Source organism: Mustelus asterias, chromosome 20 (assembly GCF_964213995.1).
Source record: "Mustelus asterias chromosome 20, sMusAst1.hap1.1, whole genome shotgun sequence".
Lineage (NCBI taxonomy): Eukaryota > Metazoa > Chordata > Chondrichthyes > Carcharhiniformes > Triakidae > Mustelus > Mustelus asterias.
Genome location: NC_135820.1, coordinates 55,592,787 through 55,611,270, shown reverse-complemented (window position 1 = coordinate 55,611,270; position 18,484 = coordinate 55,592,787). Strand labels below are relative to the sequence as shown.

General features: G+C 39.7%; 1 protein-coding gene across 5 annotated transcripts in view; it reads left to right on the top strand.

The window, feature by feature from the left end:
* zbtb46 (zinc finger and BTB domain containing 46) overlaps positions 1 to 17,753 on the top strand; it is an 84,252-nt gene extending 66,499 nt beyond the window's left edge. For all 5 annotated transcript variants that reach the window (XM_078236584.1, XM_078236580.1, XM_078236585.1 and 2 more), the window contains 2 exons: positions 7,956 to 8,131; positions 15,339 to 17,753. In XM_078236584.1, coding sequence (XP_078092710.1) covers positions 7,956 to 8,131; positions 15,339 to 16,127 — 965 coding nt within the window. In that variant the 3' untranslated portion in view covers positions 16,128 to 17,753. The remainder of the gene's footprint in view (positions 1 to 7,955; positions 8,132 to 15,338) is intronic.
* The last annotated feature ends 731 nt before the right edge of the window (positions 17,754 to 18,484 follow it).

Genomic DNA, 18,484 nt, shown 5'->3' with positions numbered 1-18,484 from the left:
TTGGAAACTCAACCCTAAAGGCTATATTAATAAATCATAATTAGTTACAAGGTTCCCGTGTTTAATTTATTGGGTCTGTTTCAGGTTAATTTTGTAGCCCCACACCCCTGCAACCTTTCAAAAAAAAATGATCCCTCCTGCCACAGATCCGCAACATTTCCCACACATTGCTTTTATCCAGAAACCTTTCCCTGGCTGCCAACTCCTTCACAAAACTAACTGTAAACTTACAGAATACAGTTTTTAAGTTTTGGCAGTCAATGCCTACAATTGAATCACCAGTACACTTTTGCAAAAACATGGTGTGTCAAACGTTATTCGTCTGAGCTGTGTCTGTTTCTTGGTTTTTTTTTACTGCCCATTCTTTTCTTGTTTCTATCAGTGCTTTATAAATACCGCCAGCTTGTTATTTGTCTAAATAAATGGTTAGTTAGTGCAAGCTGGATATTGTTGCATGTTGAGTTGTTTTGAACAGTAATATTGCAGCAGTAATTTAGCACCTTGGAGTATGAAGGGTAACTCAAGCTTGTTAATTCTTCCGTGGGGTGAGTTAGCAAGGCCAACATTTGCTGTCCATCTCGAAGTGCCCTTCAGAGGGTGGAGGTGAGTCACCTTCTTGAACCACTGCTGTCCTTGTGCAGATCCAGTGCTTTGACCCAGTTACAGTGAAGGAGCAGTAATATATTTACAAGTTAGGATGGTGTGTGGCTTGGAGGAGAGCTTGCACTCATCCAGGCAAGTGGAGAGAATTCCATCACACTCCTGACTTGTGCCATGTCGATGGTGGACAGGGTTGGGGAGTCAGGAGATGAGTTACTCACCGCAGGATTCCTGACCTATGATCTACTCTTGGAGCCACAATATTTATTTCACTTCAATTAAGTTTCTGGTCAGTGATGATTCCCAAGATGTTGATAGTGGGTGTTACACTGATGGTAATGGCATATGTCAAGGGGAGATGGTTCGATTTTGTCTTATTGGGGATGGACATTGCCTGGCACTTGTGTAATGCAAATATTACCTGCCACTTATCAGCTGAATCCTGAATGTTGTCTAGGTCTTGCTGCATATGGACATGGCCTGCTTCCCTGTATCTGGGGAGTTCTGAATCGTACTGAACACTGTGCAATCATCAATGAACATAGACACTTCTGACCTTATGATGGAGGGAAGGTCATTGATGAACCAGCTAAAGATGGTTTTGGTTAAGGCACTATCCTTTGGAATTCTTGTAGCGACATTCTGGTGCTGAGAGATCGGCCTACCATAACCATCTTCCTTTGTCCGAATATAAGCCGATTGCTATTTGCTCTTTTATAGGTGATGGTCAGATTTTTTCATTACCTTTTTATCAGAGAAAGATATTTTACACTCTTAAAAGGAGAAATGAGTTAGATTGCATCAGTTGTTAATGGTTCCAATAGAAGGTGGCGTATTCTTGTCCAAGTAAAGGCTTAGCTGTGAGTAAGACTCATCAATTCAACCCTGGAGCAGAGAGGTGTGTGTGGAGTGAGTTGGGGTTGGTGTTTGATCATCTTTGACCACCAGGAAGGGCATGTATTACAGCCAGGCTTTTTTATAGCCCATTGCTACCTCGCATTCATTCTGGGTAAGGGACACTAGATGGCAATTGCAAGTAGCTTTCTTTCTTGCTCTGTTTCCTTCCACATGTCTCTTTCCAACCCTGGGATTCAGAGGCCTATTATGGCTTCTATACCCATCCCACAGAAGATCAGCTAACAACATAGGAAGGGAATTGCTTGGGAGTCTCTGGTCTCTATTGCTGAGCTACTTAATAAATAAACCAGCTTAAACATGGGAAGTGATTTGCTAGCAGTTAAGGTCTTTACTGAGGAAAAGCTGTTAAATTATTTGTGCAAGAATGTATGCATTATGCAGAGGCTTGAGCGAAATACACAAGTGTATTGTTACTGGTGAAATGAGTTATTGTTTCCTTTTTGATCCCTCAAACCATTATCAGGGCAGAGGTAAATCTCCTGCTGCTTTGCTTGTGCTGCTGCTAGTGCACACATCGTGGTGTGGTGAGAAGTGCTTGTGAAGATGGAGATTTATTTTAAAATCCCCTGCACAATTCTTGCAGTTACCAATGTCTTCATCTAGTATGCATTATGTTGTCATTAATCCACCAAATAATGATGGTTCAGAATCTAGTCTATTGGGTTGTTCCTGTAGGTGTTTGGTATTCTGAGCCTTTTTTAACTATTGGGAACCAGGAATAACTTTCATCCTGGTATTTTGATCTTCTAACTTGCTAGTAGGGATTGTGAAGATTAGCACCAGGTGTATGGTCTGTTCTGCAAAATGCTTTTCTATTCTGTCAATTTCCAGTAGGCAGCTGTCGTTCAAACTAATGAAGTTTAATTCAATAACCTGATATATTTTGCCCTTTTGCGAGAGTTGGAGAAATGTTCAGGTATTTACACAAGGTGGAATTTTACTGCTCCCCCTGCAATGATGGGGTTGTAAATTTTTGGCCTAAGGACTGGACCACTTGCGAGAAGTTGACACATTGGGTTGGATCTTGGTGGGAAAGTAATGTCATGTTAATGATGCATGTCATCATTATTGGGCAAACTAGCCAGCACGTTAGATAGCCGAGAGTTCTGAATCTCCAGAACTATCTGGTCAATTTGTGCTGCTCCGCCCTTTGCTTTGCACAATTAGCATCTCACTCATAGGTTTCCCATTGTTTTTAAGAAATTGTGGATTTTCACAAATGACAGTACTGATTAAACTTTGCAATGTTAGTCTAAGCGTAAATAACTTTTAAAAAACTGGTGTTGTATTAACACCCTATCAAGTTCTATTCCGGTGTGAGAGCAGTTTAAAGTGTTCAATCTCATTCCAACCTGAAATTAATTGTTGGAGATTTTCAATAAAAAGCCCTTTTCTATTTGGTTTTCCTCTGTCTCTTTTCATTCTCTTTATATTTTTTTCTGTACCTTATTTGCCTCTTAATTCACTCTCATTCATCCTTCTCTGTTGTTCGCCTTTTTCTTTTACTTAATTCTCAATTTAAGGACGCACCATGAGCAATGTTCCTCGATGCCCACTACATTATCTGCTTGCACATATATCATGTTGTGCCTCAATTTTTATTTGAGCAATTAATTTAGCTGCATGTGATGCAAGATATCCTGCTGTAGCAAAATGCTGGAGCAAGGAAACAAATGTTTCCTTCTCTAAGAAATATCAGTGCTTTTGTAACTCTGGTTTATTTGCATTTGTTTACTCCTACTGGTCCCATAATGATTGGGAAAGGCCAGTCCTATGAAGTGGCTGCTATGGTACATTTGTGTTGAAGTTGGATAGTGTTAGTATTTTAAAAGTAATCTTGGCATTCATGATTAAAGTACACTGAGAGAACTATAGAAAACTGCGTAGAGGTCTAGACGAAATGATCAAAAGGGTCAATTATGAAGAATAGTAGTCCTTTCACTTAATAAAGTTGACAAATTTTTACAAGCTTAATGGCTTTTAACTGGTGGTTACTTATATTTGGAGGTGAATTTCAGTACTATCCAGTCAACTTCGGAGTGGAATTTTGAATTTTTTTCCAATCCAAATTTAACTTTTTGGCGGTACGGTGGTTAGCACTGCTGCCTCTCAGTGCCAGGGACCCTGGTTCAATTCCCGGCTTGGTGGAATCTGCACGTTCTCCCCGTGTCTGTGTGGTTTCATGCAAGTGCTCCCGCTTTCCTCCTACAGTCTGAAAGATGTGCCGATTTGGACATGCTAAATTCTCCCTCGGTGTACCCTAACAGGCATCGGTGTGGAGAGTTGGGGATTTTCGCAGTAACTTAATTGCAGTGTTGATGTCAGCCTACTTGTGACACTAATACATATACTTTAAACTTCATTCCACCAATGTTTCATTTGATTGGCCATTTCAGTTTGAAATGCTGCTAAGTGCTTCAGATGATTTTCTGTAGATTAAACTAGAAATAAAACAAAATTGATTAATTCAATCTTTTTTGATTTCTTTGGTATCTGTACAACCTGGTGGCTTGAGTAAAATTATGTATTGATAAATTCCAATAAGTTATTAATTCCTAATAAATTATAAAATGAAGCACCTAGCAAACTTCCTTTTGAGTTACAATAAAAAGTTGATTTGAATATTTATCAAACTTGTAAAATAGTAACCCTGATTTTGGCCACTTGCTCTTGCTTTCCTCTTGGCAAGTTGAGAGATGTTGTGTCCTGTAGGAATAGGAGGTATTTTGACAGTTTGGAGACAATTGGTTAAGACAGAATTACTAAAGTAGCCATTTTACATTTCTGTGAAAAATTAATGGATGCAGTATTTTAGAATATTCAGTGTTACATCAGTTGAGCATGTGAAATGGATACAGAGAACCTGGTATGGAAGTGGTGCAAATTAATAGTCATCTAATCAAATTAAACTGTTTGCACCTTTCTAAATGCATATGAATTTAAATTGAATCTTAATCCCTGGGCAGGTTTACCAGAGGGTGCAACACCTCGAAGTGATCTGCCACATATCACAAGATATAGTGATAATTGCAAAATAATGTATTGATACTTGTTGTTTAATGGTAGAATCAGGAATTAATTAATCCAGCCACTTGGTAATCATAGAATCCCTACAGTGCAGAAGGAGGCCATTCGGCCCTTTGACTCTGCACTGCACTGACCACAGTCCTACTCGGGCCCTATCCCTGTAACCCCATGTATTTACCCTTGCTAACCCGCCTGACACTAAGGGCCAATCGAGCATGGCCAAACGACCTAACCCACACGTCTTTGGACTGTGGGAGGAAACCAGAGCACCCGTAGGAAACCCACGCAGACATGGAGAGAACTTGCAAACTCCACACAGTGACTCGAGGTTGGAATTGAACCCGGGTCCCTGGCGCTGAGAGGCAACAGTGCTAACCACCGTGCTGCCCCATGTTGTCTCCGAAATGTGGCAGATTTGTACTTTCTTCTGTCTTGCTTTGGTCCCATAAGATTTCACAGTTGAAAAGCGTCTCCCAATTTCACTGTTACTGAAGCAACTACAGAATGTTTCTGCAGTTTAAATTTCCAATATTGAAATCTAACACTTATCTACAGCACTTATTGCAATGTCTTGTCATAAATTATACAGTTATTGAGCCAGTGTGTGTGTTGGGACTATTGTAGTGTAGTCCCAGTTCAACTGTGTAAGCCAACAACCTGCAACAGAAAGGAAATTTTAATTTTGGCTTTGGTTCTATTTCACAAATGAAGTGTGCTGCCATATTTACTGTCTTCTTAAGGACTCGTGTAATCAATTCTGGCAACAATGTTCATTTTCTGAATTTTTTTACAAATTTATCATGATACCGGTTTTGTGTGTGGAGTGAATGCTGTGACATTTGTCTGGAATGGAGGGTTGCAATTTTACTTTATTCATATGCTTCTCAATCCTCCCCATGTTAGGTAGTTGATGCCTTTTTTCCTCATTGTTTGCATCTCTAGATGAATCTGCTATCCATCCACACTAACTTTATCCTAGGTATAATCCCCTACCATGGACACCACATCCTGTAAGTTCCTAAAATTCCTAGTAACTGGTATATGCGAATTGGATTTCTGGATAGCAATGAATTCTTTGGCCGCTTATTATCTATGTATTGTTGATAGTCAAAATGAAGTGTTGAAATGAAAGCTGCATGCTTGATGTAATAACTGTTATCATAGAATCCCCACAGTGCAGGAAAGACCAAGCGGCCCATTAAGTCTACACCGACTCTCTGACAGAGTATTTTACCCAGGCCCTCTCCCCTGCCCTATCCCTCTAACCCAATATATTTAACATGACTAATCCATCTAATCTACACACCTTTGTCCATTAGAACTTGATAGCCTCACTGTAAGCATAGTTTTAAAAGCACCCTCGAGGCTTTCTTTATCCTAAATCAAAATATCATAAATGGAACGCGTTAGGATCTAGTTTACATTAATGTTCCTTGAAGACACTTCTCGACAAATACACAAAAACATTTTGATGTACTAGAAGTACACAATTCAAAAGTATCAAAGCCAGTAAAGAATAGCTTTTGGTTGTAGTTATCCTTTCAATATGATTAGGTTGTCTTCAAATCTGTCATTTTGCACTGCTGCATTTCTCCTGAAGTTCCGCTTCACTCTTGCACGTAACTTTCAGCCTTTCTAATACACAATTATGCATTGTGATACCAGTTTGGCTCAGTGGGCAGCACTGTGCCTCTGATTCTTGGACTGAGTACCAAGTTTACTAATACTTAAATGGAACTTTGAGGTTGTGCTGCATTGGTGCTGTAGGGTGAGATGTTAAATAGTCTACCTTTCAATTGGACCACAAAGATCACCTGGTACGCAGATGGCTGAATTTTTCCAGTGTCCTAACCAACATTTCCTCCTGCAACCCACTAAAATAATTAACCCATTGGTCATCTCATTTGTTGTACGTGGAAGCTTTGAAATGCATAAATTGACTGCTGCTTATGGTCTGCACAATAGATGCGATGTCAAAATAACTTACTTAACATGGGCGTGTTAGGATGCAAGATTTCTCTGTCATGCAATAGATGTTCTTTAACATTTGAGCTTAATGTGCTTAAGGAATGGTACCTTGTCTAGACTTCCAGCTTAATTGGTTTTATGTAATCCAAAAGGAAGTGACTTTTCTGCATCATCTTTTACAGAAACAACGTGAATATAGAAACTGTTCAGTACTGTGCAACTTAATTTTTCAAAAGCTTCATGTTAATCATTGACACTGAACTCCCATTTTAATCATGCATTGCCTAATAGTTTAAGAGATCTATTCACAGCAGCAGCCTCGTTGGGTTGGTTAGTTCCGCGAAGGAAAAAGATGAATCTCCTTGAGATCAAATTTGGGTTTTTTTTCTCAGCTGTGGCTGGTATCCATCAATACTGCTACTCAAAGACTTGAGAAGGAAAGATTGGTTCATCTGTAATTAGCATCTATGCCCATGATGTAAAAAATGAGTGTCTCTCTGGATATGTGACCTGATGTCAGAAATTAATTGCATTGAGCACTGCTGTCGTTTTAAATCACTGATTTTAGTCTAACTATCCTGAATCATATATCTACATCAGTCGTCTGGACATAATTAGCAAGCCTTCTGCTGCCATGTACACCAATACTTCCAGCAGTAATTTTCCTCTTGCATATGCTCACGTAAATTCATTTGGATTGAGTAGCTCAGGGTTGTCTCGCCATGTGTTCCGGGAAGAATAGGTCATATTTGCTGAGTTTTTCTTTTGTTTCGTTACTTGGTTCTCATGAAATCACTTGGATGTCCCTGGTCAACATGGAAAAAAGTAGTTGAAGATTATTCAGAGTTTGTCCTCTTTTCCTCCTCTTGCCCCCAACATTCTTCTCTTTCTCCTCCCCCACCCCCAATGTTTTTATTTTTTTTTAACCTCGAGTTGAAAATCATTCCTCAACATGTTTTGTGTATTATTTCTGTATTTTTCATCATCTTGCAAGACAGGAACTTCACACCCAATTTAACTGGGATGTGTTTTCACTGAGTGCAGTTTTTCTGTTTTCTCTCCTCTTGAGGCTTTATGATATTTATTGGCTGGGTGATTAACTGGGTGTTTGTTCAGGAGGTACTTTATCTTTGCCAGTTCCCAGCTCCTCTGATATCACTGTTCAAGTCAGGAGTTTTTCAGGAATTGCAGGTTTCAGTATAACTTCCCATCTCCATGGCTCAGCATCTTATAACAATACAGTAGCTTCTTATAAACTGAAGTAGAAAGCTTGCTCTGAAAGTAAATGAGTATCCAAAATGTTATCACTAATGAAAAATGCACTGTAGGCTCCAGTTGGTTCTGATGTTGCCCACCTGTTGCAATGTTAAAATTAATCATACTGAAAAAATATTGGCTCCTGCATTCAAAACTAAATGAAACTACTGCTTCTCGTTTTACAGTTAACGAATTTACTGTGATAAGAAAGAAGTTCAAGTGTCCATACTGCAGCTTCTCTGCTATGCATCAGTGTATCCTGAAGCGGCACATGCGCTCACACACAGGTGAAAGGCCATACCCTTGTGAAATCTGTGGCAAGAAGTTTACTCGGCGGGAACACATGAAAAGGCACACATTGGTAAGCATTCTTCATACTTGGTACCAGCATTAAAGAACACAGACTGTATTTAAAGCATGTAACATTGTTTTTTTAAACTAGCTTCAACATTATTTGAATGTGCTACAGCAATATCAATATGGCCACAACAGATAACTCGTAGTTTGAAACATCTTGGTATGCAATGAAATAAATAACTATTAGAAAATAATAAATCACAGTGCTTGAGTGTTCAGTTTTCTTTGCTCAAAACTAGATAGTAGTTTATAACCACTGAATATTAAATGCAGGATCCACTTAATCAAAAGTCTTCATCTTTGTATCTTGTAAAACGTGCATAGTAATTTTTGAATCCTGAAGAAAAATTATTTTTGTTCATTTTGCACTAGAAATGTTGCATTCTTTGAAACATAGAAACTAGAAGCAGAAGTAGGCTATTCAGCCCTACGAACATGCTCCATCATTCGTTTTGACCATGGCTGATCATTGAATTCAATATCCTGTTCCCCCCCCCCCTCCCAAACTCCCATACCTCTTGATCCCTTTAGCCCCAAGAGCCATATCTAATTCCTTCTTAAAGTCCGACGTTTTGCCCTCAACTACACTAGGTGGTAGTGAATTCCACACATTCACCACCCTCTGGGTGAAGAAATTTCTCCGCATCTCAGTTCTAAAAGGTTTACACCTTATCCTCAAGTTATGACCCCTCGTTCTGGACTCCCCCCACCATTAGTAACATTCTTTCTGAATCTACCCTGTCAAATCCTGTTAGAACTTTGTAAGTTTCTATGAGATCCCCCTCACTCCTCTAAACTCCAGTGAATATAATCCTAATCGAATTAGTCTCTCCTCATATGACACATCTGTCATCCCAGGAATTAGCCTAGTAAACCTTGGCTGTTACTCCTTCTATAGCAAGGACATCCTTCCTCAGCCACATACACCAAAATTGCACACAATACTCCAGGTGTGGTCTCACCAACGCCTTATACAATAGCAGTAAAACATCCCTATTCCTATACTCAAATCCTCTTGCTATGAAGGCCAGTGAAGTCTCCACCGTAACATTTTTCAGACCTTGGAAGTGTTTGAGGTGTTAGTTTAAAACAGAGACTGGAAGCTGATGGCATGTTAAACCTGGGGACTAAATTAGGTGACTTAGTCTTTATTGAAAACAAAAATCACCGAAGTAGATAGGATGAATCTATTTCTATGCTGTAACTTTCGATGATCTATGTGTGAATTATATTGGGCCTTAAATTAAAATAAGGATGGGCACCTTTGCAGAAGCTTCATTGACCAAAAATATATTGTTATTTGTGAGTTACTTTTAGATCAATAATTTTTGAAAATGTATTCATGGGGTATGGACTTTGCTGGCTAGGCCAGCATTTCTTGCCCATCCCTAATTGCCCTTGAGATGCTAGCAGTGAGCTGACATGAACCGCTGCAGTCCATGTGGCATAGATAGACTCAATGCTGCTAGGGAGGGTGTTCAGGATTTTGGTCTAGCAACAAGGTGGAATGGCAGTATAACTTGAGAAGGTATGTTGGAGGGGAGCTTGCAGATGGTGGTGTGTCTGCTACCTTTGTTCTCGGTGATAGAAGTTGCGAGTTTGGAAGATGTGTTAAAGGAGCTTTGATGAGTTGTTGCAGTACCTCTTGTATATAGTACACGCTGCTGTTACTGTACATTGGCGGTGAATGAAATGAATGCTTAGGTTGGTGAATGAGATGCCATAAAGCGGGCTGCTTTTTTCCCTGCATAGCGTTGAATGTGTTGTTCTTGTGTTGTTGGAGCCAAGCTCATCCAGACAGTGGAGAGTATTCCATCACCCTTCTGACATGTGCCTCAATGGTGGACAAGCTTTGGGGAGTCAGGTGATGAGTTATTCACTGCAAAATTCCCAGTCTCTAACCAACTCCTGTAGCCGCAGTATTTATATGGCTGATCCAGTTAAGTTTCTGGTCAATAGTAGTGCCAGGGATAGTGAAAGTTGGCAACGTAGTGATGATAATGTCTAGGACATAAAGGTGGAAAGTGGTTTAGAATAAATGAGAAATTGTAAGCTATGTCACAGTGGTGTACACTAGCAAGTGCGGAACAAGTGGCAGGTTTACATCAAACTGCAAGCAACACCATACCCAAGTTGAAAGTCAGGAATAGGGTTACTTGCTTACCATAGACTCGAGGAAGACTTTGCATGACCTCTACAGTTTAAGAGAAAGCTGTATTTCCTCTAAATTGAAGTGTTTTTGACAGATCATATTTACTTTGGTATTGGTGCCCACTGTTACAACAGATAGTAATTCTTCAGTGCTATCAATGAAAATGGAACCTAAACCACTGAACAATGTACATAGGACATTGTCAATAAAATAGATAGAATTAGAAAAATAAATTCCAGAAATGAAAGTATGAGAATTGCTGGCTGAAATACAAGCAATAGCAGAACCAAAACATTTTTCACATTGCTCCTCTTCTCACCTAGTATATATACCTATGCCATTGAGCACTCCATACTGAAAGCCCGACTTAATTAACCTTCCAGATCTGGCTACCTTAAAGTTATTTAATATACTAAATTATATTTCTGATATAGTGACTAATGACACACACACACACACACAACCCCCCCCGCCCCTCATTGAATGGAAGTTGATTAAGTGGCCACGGGCAATTACATGATTTATATTTCTCTCAACTCTCTCAATCCTAATTGTTGCTTTCACATTCTTCCCTGTTCCAGACTACGTTTTTGTGTACCTGTTACATTTTAAATTTAATATGTGGAACAAGTATTTCATTGAATACTTAAGTAACTGCAGTACATTTTACTCCCATGGCGGACACTGTGAAAATGTTACGAGCAATAGCTGTTATTTAATGCTCAGGAAATTTCACCATATGCCGTCTGATTCCTAGCAATGATTGCAAATGCTTGCAATGCTTATATTTATTTCTCAGTAACTGAAATTTCTGTCACCCAAAATAACAGTCTGAACAAAATGAGTTTTTAAATTACATTTTGCACTCACATGATTGGACGTATTGACCAGTAATGCATAAAACTGGCTGAGAAAATTGGATACAAAGGCCATGGACCCCAGCAACATCTTGGTTGTAATGCTGAAGATGTGCTCCACAACTAGCCATGCCCATAAACCAAGCTGTTCCAGTAATGCTGCATTATTGGCATCTACCCAAAAATGTGGAAAATTGCCTGTGTATGTCCCAACCATAAAGAAGTAGGACATCCCACCCAACCAATTGCCGTCCCATAGCTCTGTTGTCAATTGTCAGTAAAGTGGTAGAAGCTGTTGTTGATGATGCTATCAAGCAGCACTTGCCTACAAATAAGGTATGCAGTTTGGGTTCCTCCAGGGCCAGATCTCATTTGTCCAAATAGGATCAAAAATGCTGAATTACAGAGTTGAGATTGACTGTCCTTGACATCAAGGCCTAGCTTGATGGGAGCTGGGGGAAAGAACTCCAGTGGCTGGATTTAAACTCAGCACAAAGGTAAATGGTTGTGGTTGTTGAAGGCCAGTCATCTCAACCCCAGGACATCAAACTACAGGAGTTCCTCAGAGAAGTGTCCAAAGCCCAGTTATCGTCACCTTATTTGTAGCACTCACATCCCACAATCAAATTTAAAAAAGATTGGACAGGAAAGCCCAGTTGAATCCATGTAACTTCCATTCTGTTATCCCTTCTGTATGAAGTCAAGAGACGTGCTACACCTTTGGTGTCGTATAGTTTTCTCGAAGAGGCAAACAGATTAAAAATTTGAGCGGGGATGCACAAAACTTCAGGCGCATAAGTGCAAAACATAAATGGGCTCTTATTAGAACAAAGGGCCATAGAAATGAGAGTCGCCCCTTTCCTTTTTGGTTGATAAGCTGAACTTGGGGGCTAAAAATAAACTTTCCTTTAGTCAATTAAGAAGCTATAGTATACGAGGCTACGGATTAAGTGCTGGAAAATGGGATCAGGGTATCATAGATTCATATATTATTACAGTGCAGACGAGGCCCTTCGGCCCATCGAGTCTGTATCAACGCATGAAATACCCTGACCTGCCCATCTAATTCCACTTGCCAGTACTTGGCCCATAGCCTTGAATGTTATGGCGTGCCACGTATTCATCCAGGTACTTTTTAAAGGATGTGAGGCATCCCTCCTCCACCACCCTCCTAGGCAGTGCATTCCAGACCGTCACCACCCTCTGAGTAAAAAGGTTCTTTCCTCAAATTTCCCCCTAATCCTCCCACCCCTCAATTTTAACTTGTGTCCCCTCCTAACTGATCCTTCAACTAAGGGGGACAGCTGCTCCCTGTCCACGCCCCTCATAATCTTGAACACCTCAAACAGGTCACCCCTCAGTTTTCTCTGCTGTAACGAAAACAATCCAAGCCTATCCATCATCTTTCCATAAATGTTCCATCCCAAGCAGCATCCTGGTAAACCTCCTCTGTCCCTCCTCCAGTGCGTTCACATCCTTCCTATAATATGGTGACCAGAACTGCACCCAGTCTTCCAGCTGTGGCCTCACCAAAGTTCTATAGAACTCCAATATGACCTGTCTGCTTTTGTAATCTATACCCTGATTGATAAAGGCAAGTGTATCAAATGCCTTTTTCGCCACCCTGTTTATCTGCCTTTCCGCCTTCATGGATCTATGGACAAACACGCCAAAGTTCCTTTGTTCTTCAGAACTTCCCTGTGTCTTTCCAGAGTAGATAGGTGTTTGATGGCTGATACAGACACTATGGGCCGAATGAATTCTTTCTGTGCCATAAAACTCTGTCTCTATCACTCTGAACTTTCCAGCTTGAGGAAAATATCCTGCTGGACATCAAAGGCACATATGTCACCAGTTCCAAATGATAGGAAATAAATATGTACGGCATTCTAATACACTTGGCCCTACATATATGTCCAGACCTACTTCAGTGGCAGTTTTAACATGCGTGAACAGGAGGTTTCAGGTTATAGTAGTTTCCATAAAGTTTAGCCCTGTACATCTTGATATAGTTATGTCCTTTGTACCGATACAGATATAAAATTATCTTAATGTTTGGCTTTCATTTCTGACATGGAACCTGATATTTGCATATAATTTATTGACTTAAAATTGGCCACAATAATTCAGAGGCAGGTACGATACCCTGCATTCCCACTTGAGCAGATTGGAACGAAACGTTTGTATATAGAATGAACCATGGAATCAGACCATTTTGCCCATCGAGTCTGCACCAACTCTCCCGACAGATCTTACCCAGGAATCGAATCTGGATCCCTGGCGCCATGGGACAGCAGTGTTAACTGTAGAGCCACAAGAGATCATACAGAAGAGATAAAAGGAGAACGATCAGCTGGTCCATTCAGTAAAGTCCACTCAGCCACACTGTAACTAAGCATCAATGCACCCTATCCACCAGCAACCATGTAATCTCCTGGCAGAGGGAAAAGAAAATTTAAAAAATAAACTTGCGCCAGTTTAGAGAAATAAAATCTGAGGAAATTCCCTTCTGAAGATGATGAAAAAAGTTCCAACAGGAGATAATAGTGATGACAGGGTACATTACACTCAATTCCACCTACCTTTTGTACACATTGAGACCAGCCTTCTCCAGGAGCTTATCTAGTTCATTTTTTGGAATGTTGTAATGAATCTGTACCCACAGCACCAGTTGGCAATATGCCAAACATCTAAGACTCTGGGGAAAAAAGTTCAGATATCTGACCTAATTTCTTGCTTAAATAACTTGTATTCATCCCTCTTTCTCTCTCATTTAAATAGTCTGTCAACATGAGAACAGTCTAGTCCCTTCATTATTTTAAATGCATCAATCAAGTCTCCCCCAAATTTAAAAGGCCCAATTCCTGAACCTATTTTGATAGCCGAAGTTTTTAAAAAGCATATTAATCTAGTGGCCCTCTGAGACATCTCCAGAGCCTTTCTATTTCTCATCATGTGAGGTTTTGAACATTTTTCTACTTTGTGGTGAATCATCCTAACTATGCATTCCAATACTCGGGCTTTCAATATACCTTCCTCACATCACTCGTGCATCTTTAGGGACTATTGCATTGTAAAAGCTTCACAGATTATAATTCTGATTCAACATGGTATGTACTACACTGCATTTAACCTGAATTAAATGTCATCCAACCCCTACCTCGCCACCCCTCAACACTCCCCAGATAATGGCCTATCTTTCCATTATATCGAGATCAAATTATCATTTTTTTTCTCAAGAGCTCTGCTACCAGCAAAGTTTTTTGAGTCGTTTATGAATGTGCAGACTGTACGCACGATGTCGTCATCCAGATCATTGTTGGAAATAGTGAAAACTCACTAACAACAAAGCCTACAGAACTCCACTTGTAAATAGTCTCTCAGCAGAGCCGCTGTTACTAATGACAATCCTCTGGCTATGAGAATAGATTAATCTCGTGACACGTCCTCAAAGCCTTTCTATTTCTCATGAGATTTTGGACATTGTACTGCTCTTTGGAGGGGAGGTGGTGACATTGTGGTATTGTCACTGGACCAGAAATTCAGAGACCCAGAGTAATGCTCTGGGAGACTCTGGTTCGAATCACACCATGGCAGATGTGGAAATTTGAATTCAGTGAAAATCTGGAATTAAAAGTCTAATGTTAACCATCGTCGATTATCGTAAAAACCCACCTGGTTCTCTAATGTCCATCAGGGAAGGAATTCTGCCGTCCTTACCCGGTTTGGCCTATATGTGACACCACAGCAATGTAATTGACTCTTATATGCCCTCAAGGATGGGCCATAAATGCTGAGAGTAGCTGAGTCAGATTAGACCTGTACCCCTGAGTTGGAGGGGAAAATCAGCCAGGCTCTCTGCTTCAGATTGTTATCTGATGACCCTGTTGAGTTGTGCATGTGGTGTTGAGGTCAAGGAGATCAAATAACCTGCTCGCACTTGCCGTCGTGGCTTACATATTTAAATAGTGACTGCTTCTGAGAGATATAGAAGGGTGCCTAAAAAGCTGCATTGCAGCAAAACTAGGTGGTGGAAAAAAGGTGACAGAAATGTTTTCTCCAAACGTCTCTCGCATCACATCACTGTTTTGAATGATCTCCCAAACCACTTTTACCAACTTTTTTTTTCCACTAGGGACTTTTTTAGGTAGAATCCATTTTTAAAGAAAAACCACTAAATGTAATTTGTTTTATCTATTCAGGTGCACAGCAAGGACAAGAAATATGTCTGCAAAGTCTGCAATCGAGTCTTCATGTCAGCAGCCAGTGTTGGTATTAAGCATGGCTCTAGACGTCATGGAATATGTGTGGATTGTGCTGGCGGAAGTCTGATGTCTCAGCTAGACCAGGATGGTGCAGATGAGTCTCCAGATGGAATGTTCTCTGCAGAAAACCCGTACCCTGATGACCATGGGGAAATCCAGTATGCTGACGAACATGGTGAAAGCCAGTACGTTGAAGAACATGGTGAAAGCCAGTACCCTGACGAACATGGGGAAAACCAGTATCCTGATGATCATGGGGAGAGCCAGTACCCCGATGATCATGGTGAAAGCCAGTACCCTGGTGAACATGGGGAAAACCAGTACCCTGATGATCATGGGGAAAGTCAGTACCCCGACGAACAGGGGGAAAGTCAGTACCCTGGTGAACATGGGGAAAACCAGTACCCTGATGAACATGGGGAAAGTCAGTACCCTGACGAACAGGGGGAAAGCCAGTACCCTGACGAACAGGGGGAAAGCCAGTACCCCGATGAACATGGGGAAAGCCAGTACCCTGAAGATCATGAGGACAGAGAAAGGGAGGTTGATGAAGAAATGGCAGATGGTGAGGAGGATATGAAGTGGAAGGATGATGATGTGATTCCCCAGGCTGATATAATTCTGGAAGAAGATAAGGAGGTGATCGTTTCCCAACAAGACCAAGAGAATCAGGAAATTCCTGTAGCGGATGACAAGGATTTTGGATGGATTTCACAGGAAATGTAGCCTTTGGGTTACTTTTACATTCTAGAGTGCACCAGTGCACCATAGTCCTTTAGAGTGCTAGCTGTTTCACTAATGTACATGTTAAATTGTAGTCGGGCAGTTTTACAAGAACATTATATTTACAAAGAATACTATTCAGAAAGATATGTACACCACAGTGATTTTTCAGGTTCATTGTCCACTTGTGAAATTTAGGATTAGATGTTAAAATTTGGGGCATTTTACCAGTGGTTCTATACACCTTTCCTCCTTAAATTTCATAATATTTTTTGAAGAATGTTGGTAAATTTAGAGATTTTCAATCATTTTCTGAGCTATTGTTGTCCTTTAAAATGTATCTGGATCCGGGTTGCCCATGTGTGTGCAGGATCCAAAGCACATTGCTAACTGTTGAGATACGAAACAGCCATTGAATAACAAAGGTTTTATCTAACTGTTTGCATCCCAAATATTGATCTACAGTAGTTGAAGTTATCATTCCCTCCTGCAGCCCAAAAGTGCATATTGATGTGAAAACCCCCCTCATTTTGTGTGTTAATAGATTAGACATCAGTGACAATTATGCATAAAACAAGAAAGGTGTACATTCCCAAAAAAAAAAGATTCTCCACTTTGCAAACAGATGAGACATTCCTTCATTCTGTAACGTCTCTGTGCACACAAATTCTATCATAGGTTTAGTTTTCTGAGTTAGTGCATTTTAACAAGTGTTTCATGACGGGGCTTCTTCGCTATGGCAGGTGTGAGTCATGTGCTGCGTTGTGTTACTTTAACATTTCAATGTCTATAGTTTTGGCCTTCTCGTGGAGATTAATTTTGGCTGTGTCACGACATGAAGCTTTCACAAAGTTCAAAGCTGTGCCAGATCTCTGCTCTTTAGACAAAGAAGTAAGGAGTTAACTTATTTGTTGCATTGACAAAAAGGTAGCACATGCTTTTTTTTAGTTATAATATACACTAAATACTGAATATATACCAAATTATATGTTTTAATAGAATTTACTTTGGATACTTTACTGATGATTTTTGTTTATCATTTAGAAAATGCAAAAAAACTGGAATTGTTCAATATATTTCAGAAAATCAAAATCTTATCATGTTTTGGCTTGTTAGTGGTAATATGTGCAAATCTTTACTAAATTAAGCCATAACTATGGTTACTTTTTAGAAATCTATATTGTATTTCAGATTTCTGCCTTTTACATTAGGAGTTTTGCCTGATGAAAGTTTTTAAGAGTGCTGTGTGAGTATGCTTTCATATATTTATTTTTTCAACATGCTTTCAGCTGGATTTGTTTAAAAAAAGCTTAAAGCTGTTGAAATCTTCTCTGCTTGGAATATTATTCTATATGATACTGACTTTGTAATTATAAACCTGTGTTTGTATTCAAGATGTGTTTAATATTCAGAGTTAGTTATGAGTAGTGGGAGAAGATGACTGTGCATTGTACTGATCTCTGTAAATGTAGTAATTACATTTTTTTAGGTGATTATGCTTTTCTGTATCTTAGGCATGCCAAAGGTCTGCCTAAAGTTCATGTGCTGGGAATAGCTTGGATATACTCACACCCAAATCAATCTTAAATAAACCGGGAAGTGCTGCCAAAGCAAACCATTGCTGTGCTCGTTTCGAAGCTTTTCTGTGATACCTAACTTTGAGTGCTATTCAAATATAAAGGCACGAGAATGTAGGATGTATACCTTTATACAAGTGGCTATGTGCACTGCTTTTGAGAGTAGCATTTCAAATACAGAACAATTGTTTAAAAATTGATATCTATGGAATTTTGCACAGGGGAAAATAATGAAGCATTGCCGTGAATCGTTCTGGGTCTTGGGTTGCACTAGCCTCCTTCCCTCAGCTACCTCGAAATTACTGCCTATATATGGATGCAAAAAGCTGTTTCATTTCTTCAAGTGCAAAAAGGCAACTCCTTGAATCCAGTGTTTCACTTTATCCATTTGAAAATGTTGAAAAGTAATGTTCTACATGGAGTAGTTCTCCTGGATAATCTGGAGCTGTAACAATATGATAGGAATTGTAGCTTTGCTCTCTCTCTCTCTCTCTCTCAGAAACTGACACTTTGGAGGAGCACATCAGTCATTTTTTTAAATTAAGAAATATTTTTTGTAGTCCTCAAACTTTTGCTCTGTTTAACTTAAAATAGTGTATGAGTACGACCTAAAATAGACTATTTGCTTTAGTTAGAACACTAGAATACCTTCTGTCAGATTTTCGAACTGAGAAGGAAATTTCTGAATTAATCACATTTTGCTTGCATTAACAGAAATGAAACCTAGCAAGATGTGAATAAAAGAGTCAATTCTGTCTTCACACTTAAATAATTAATAAACAC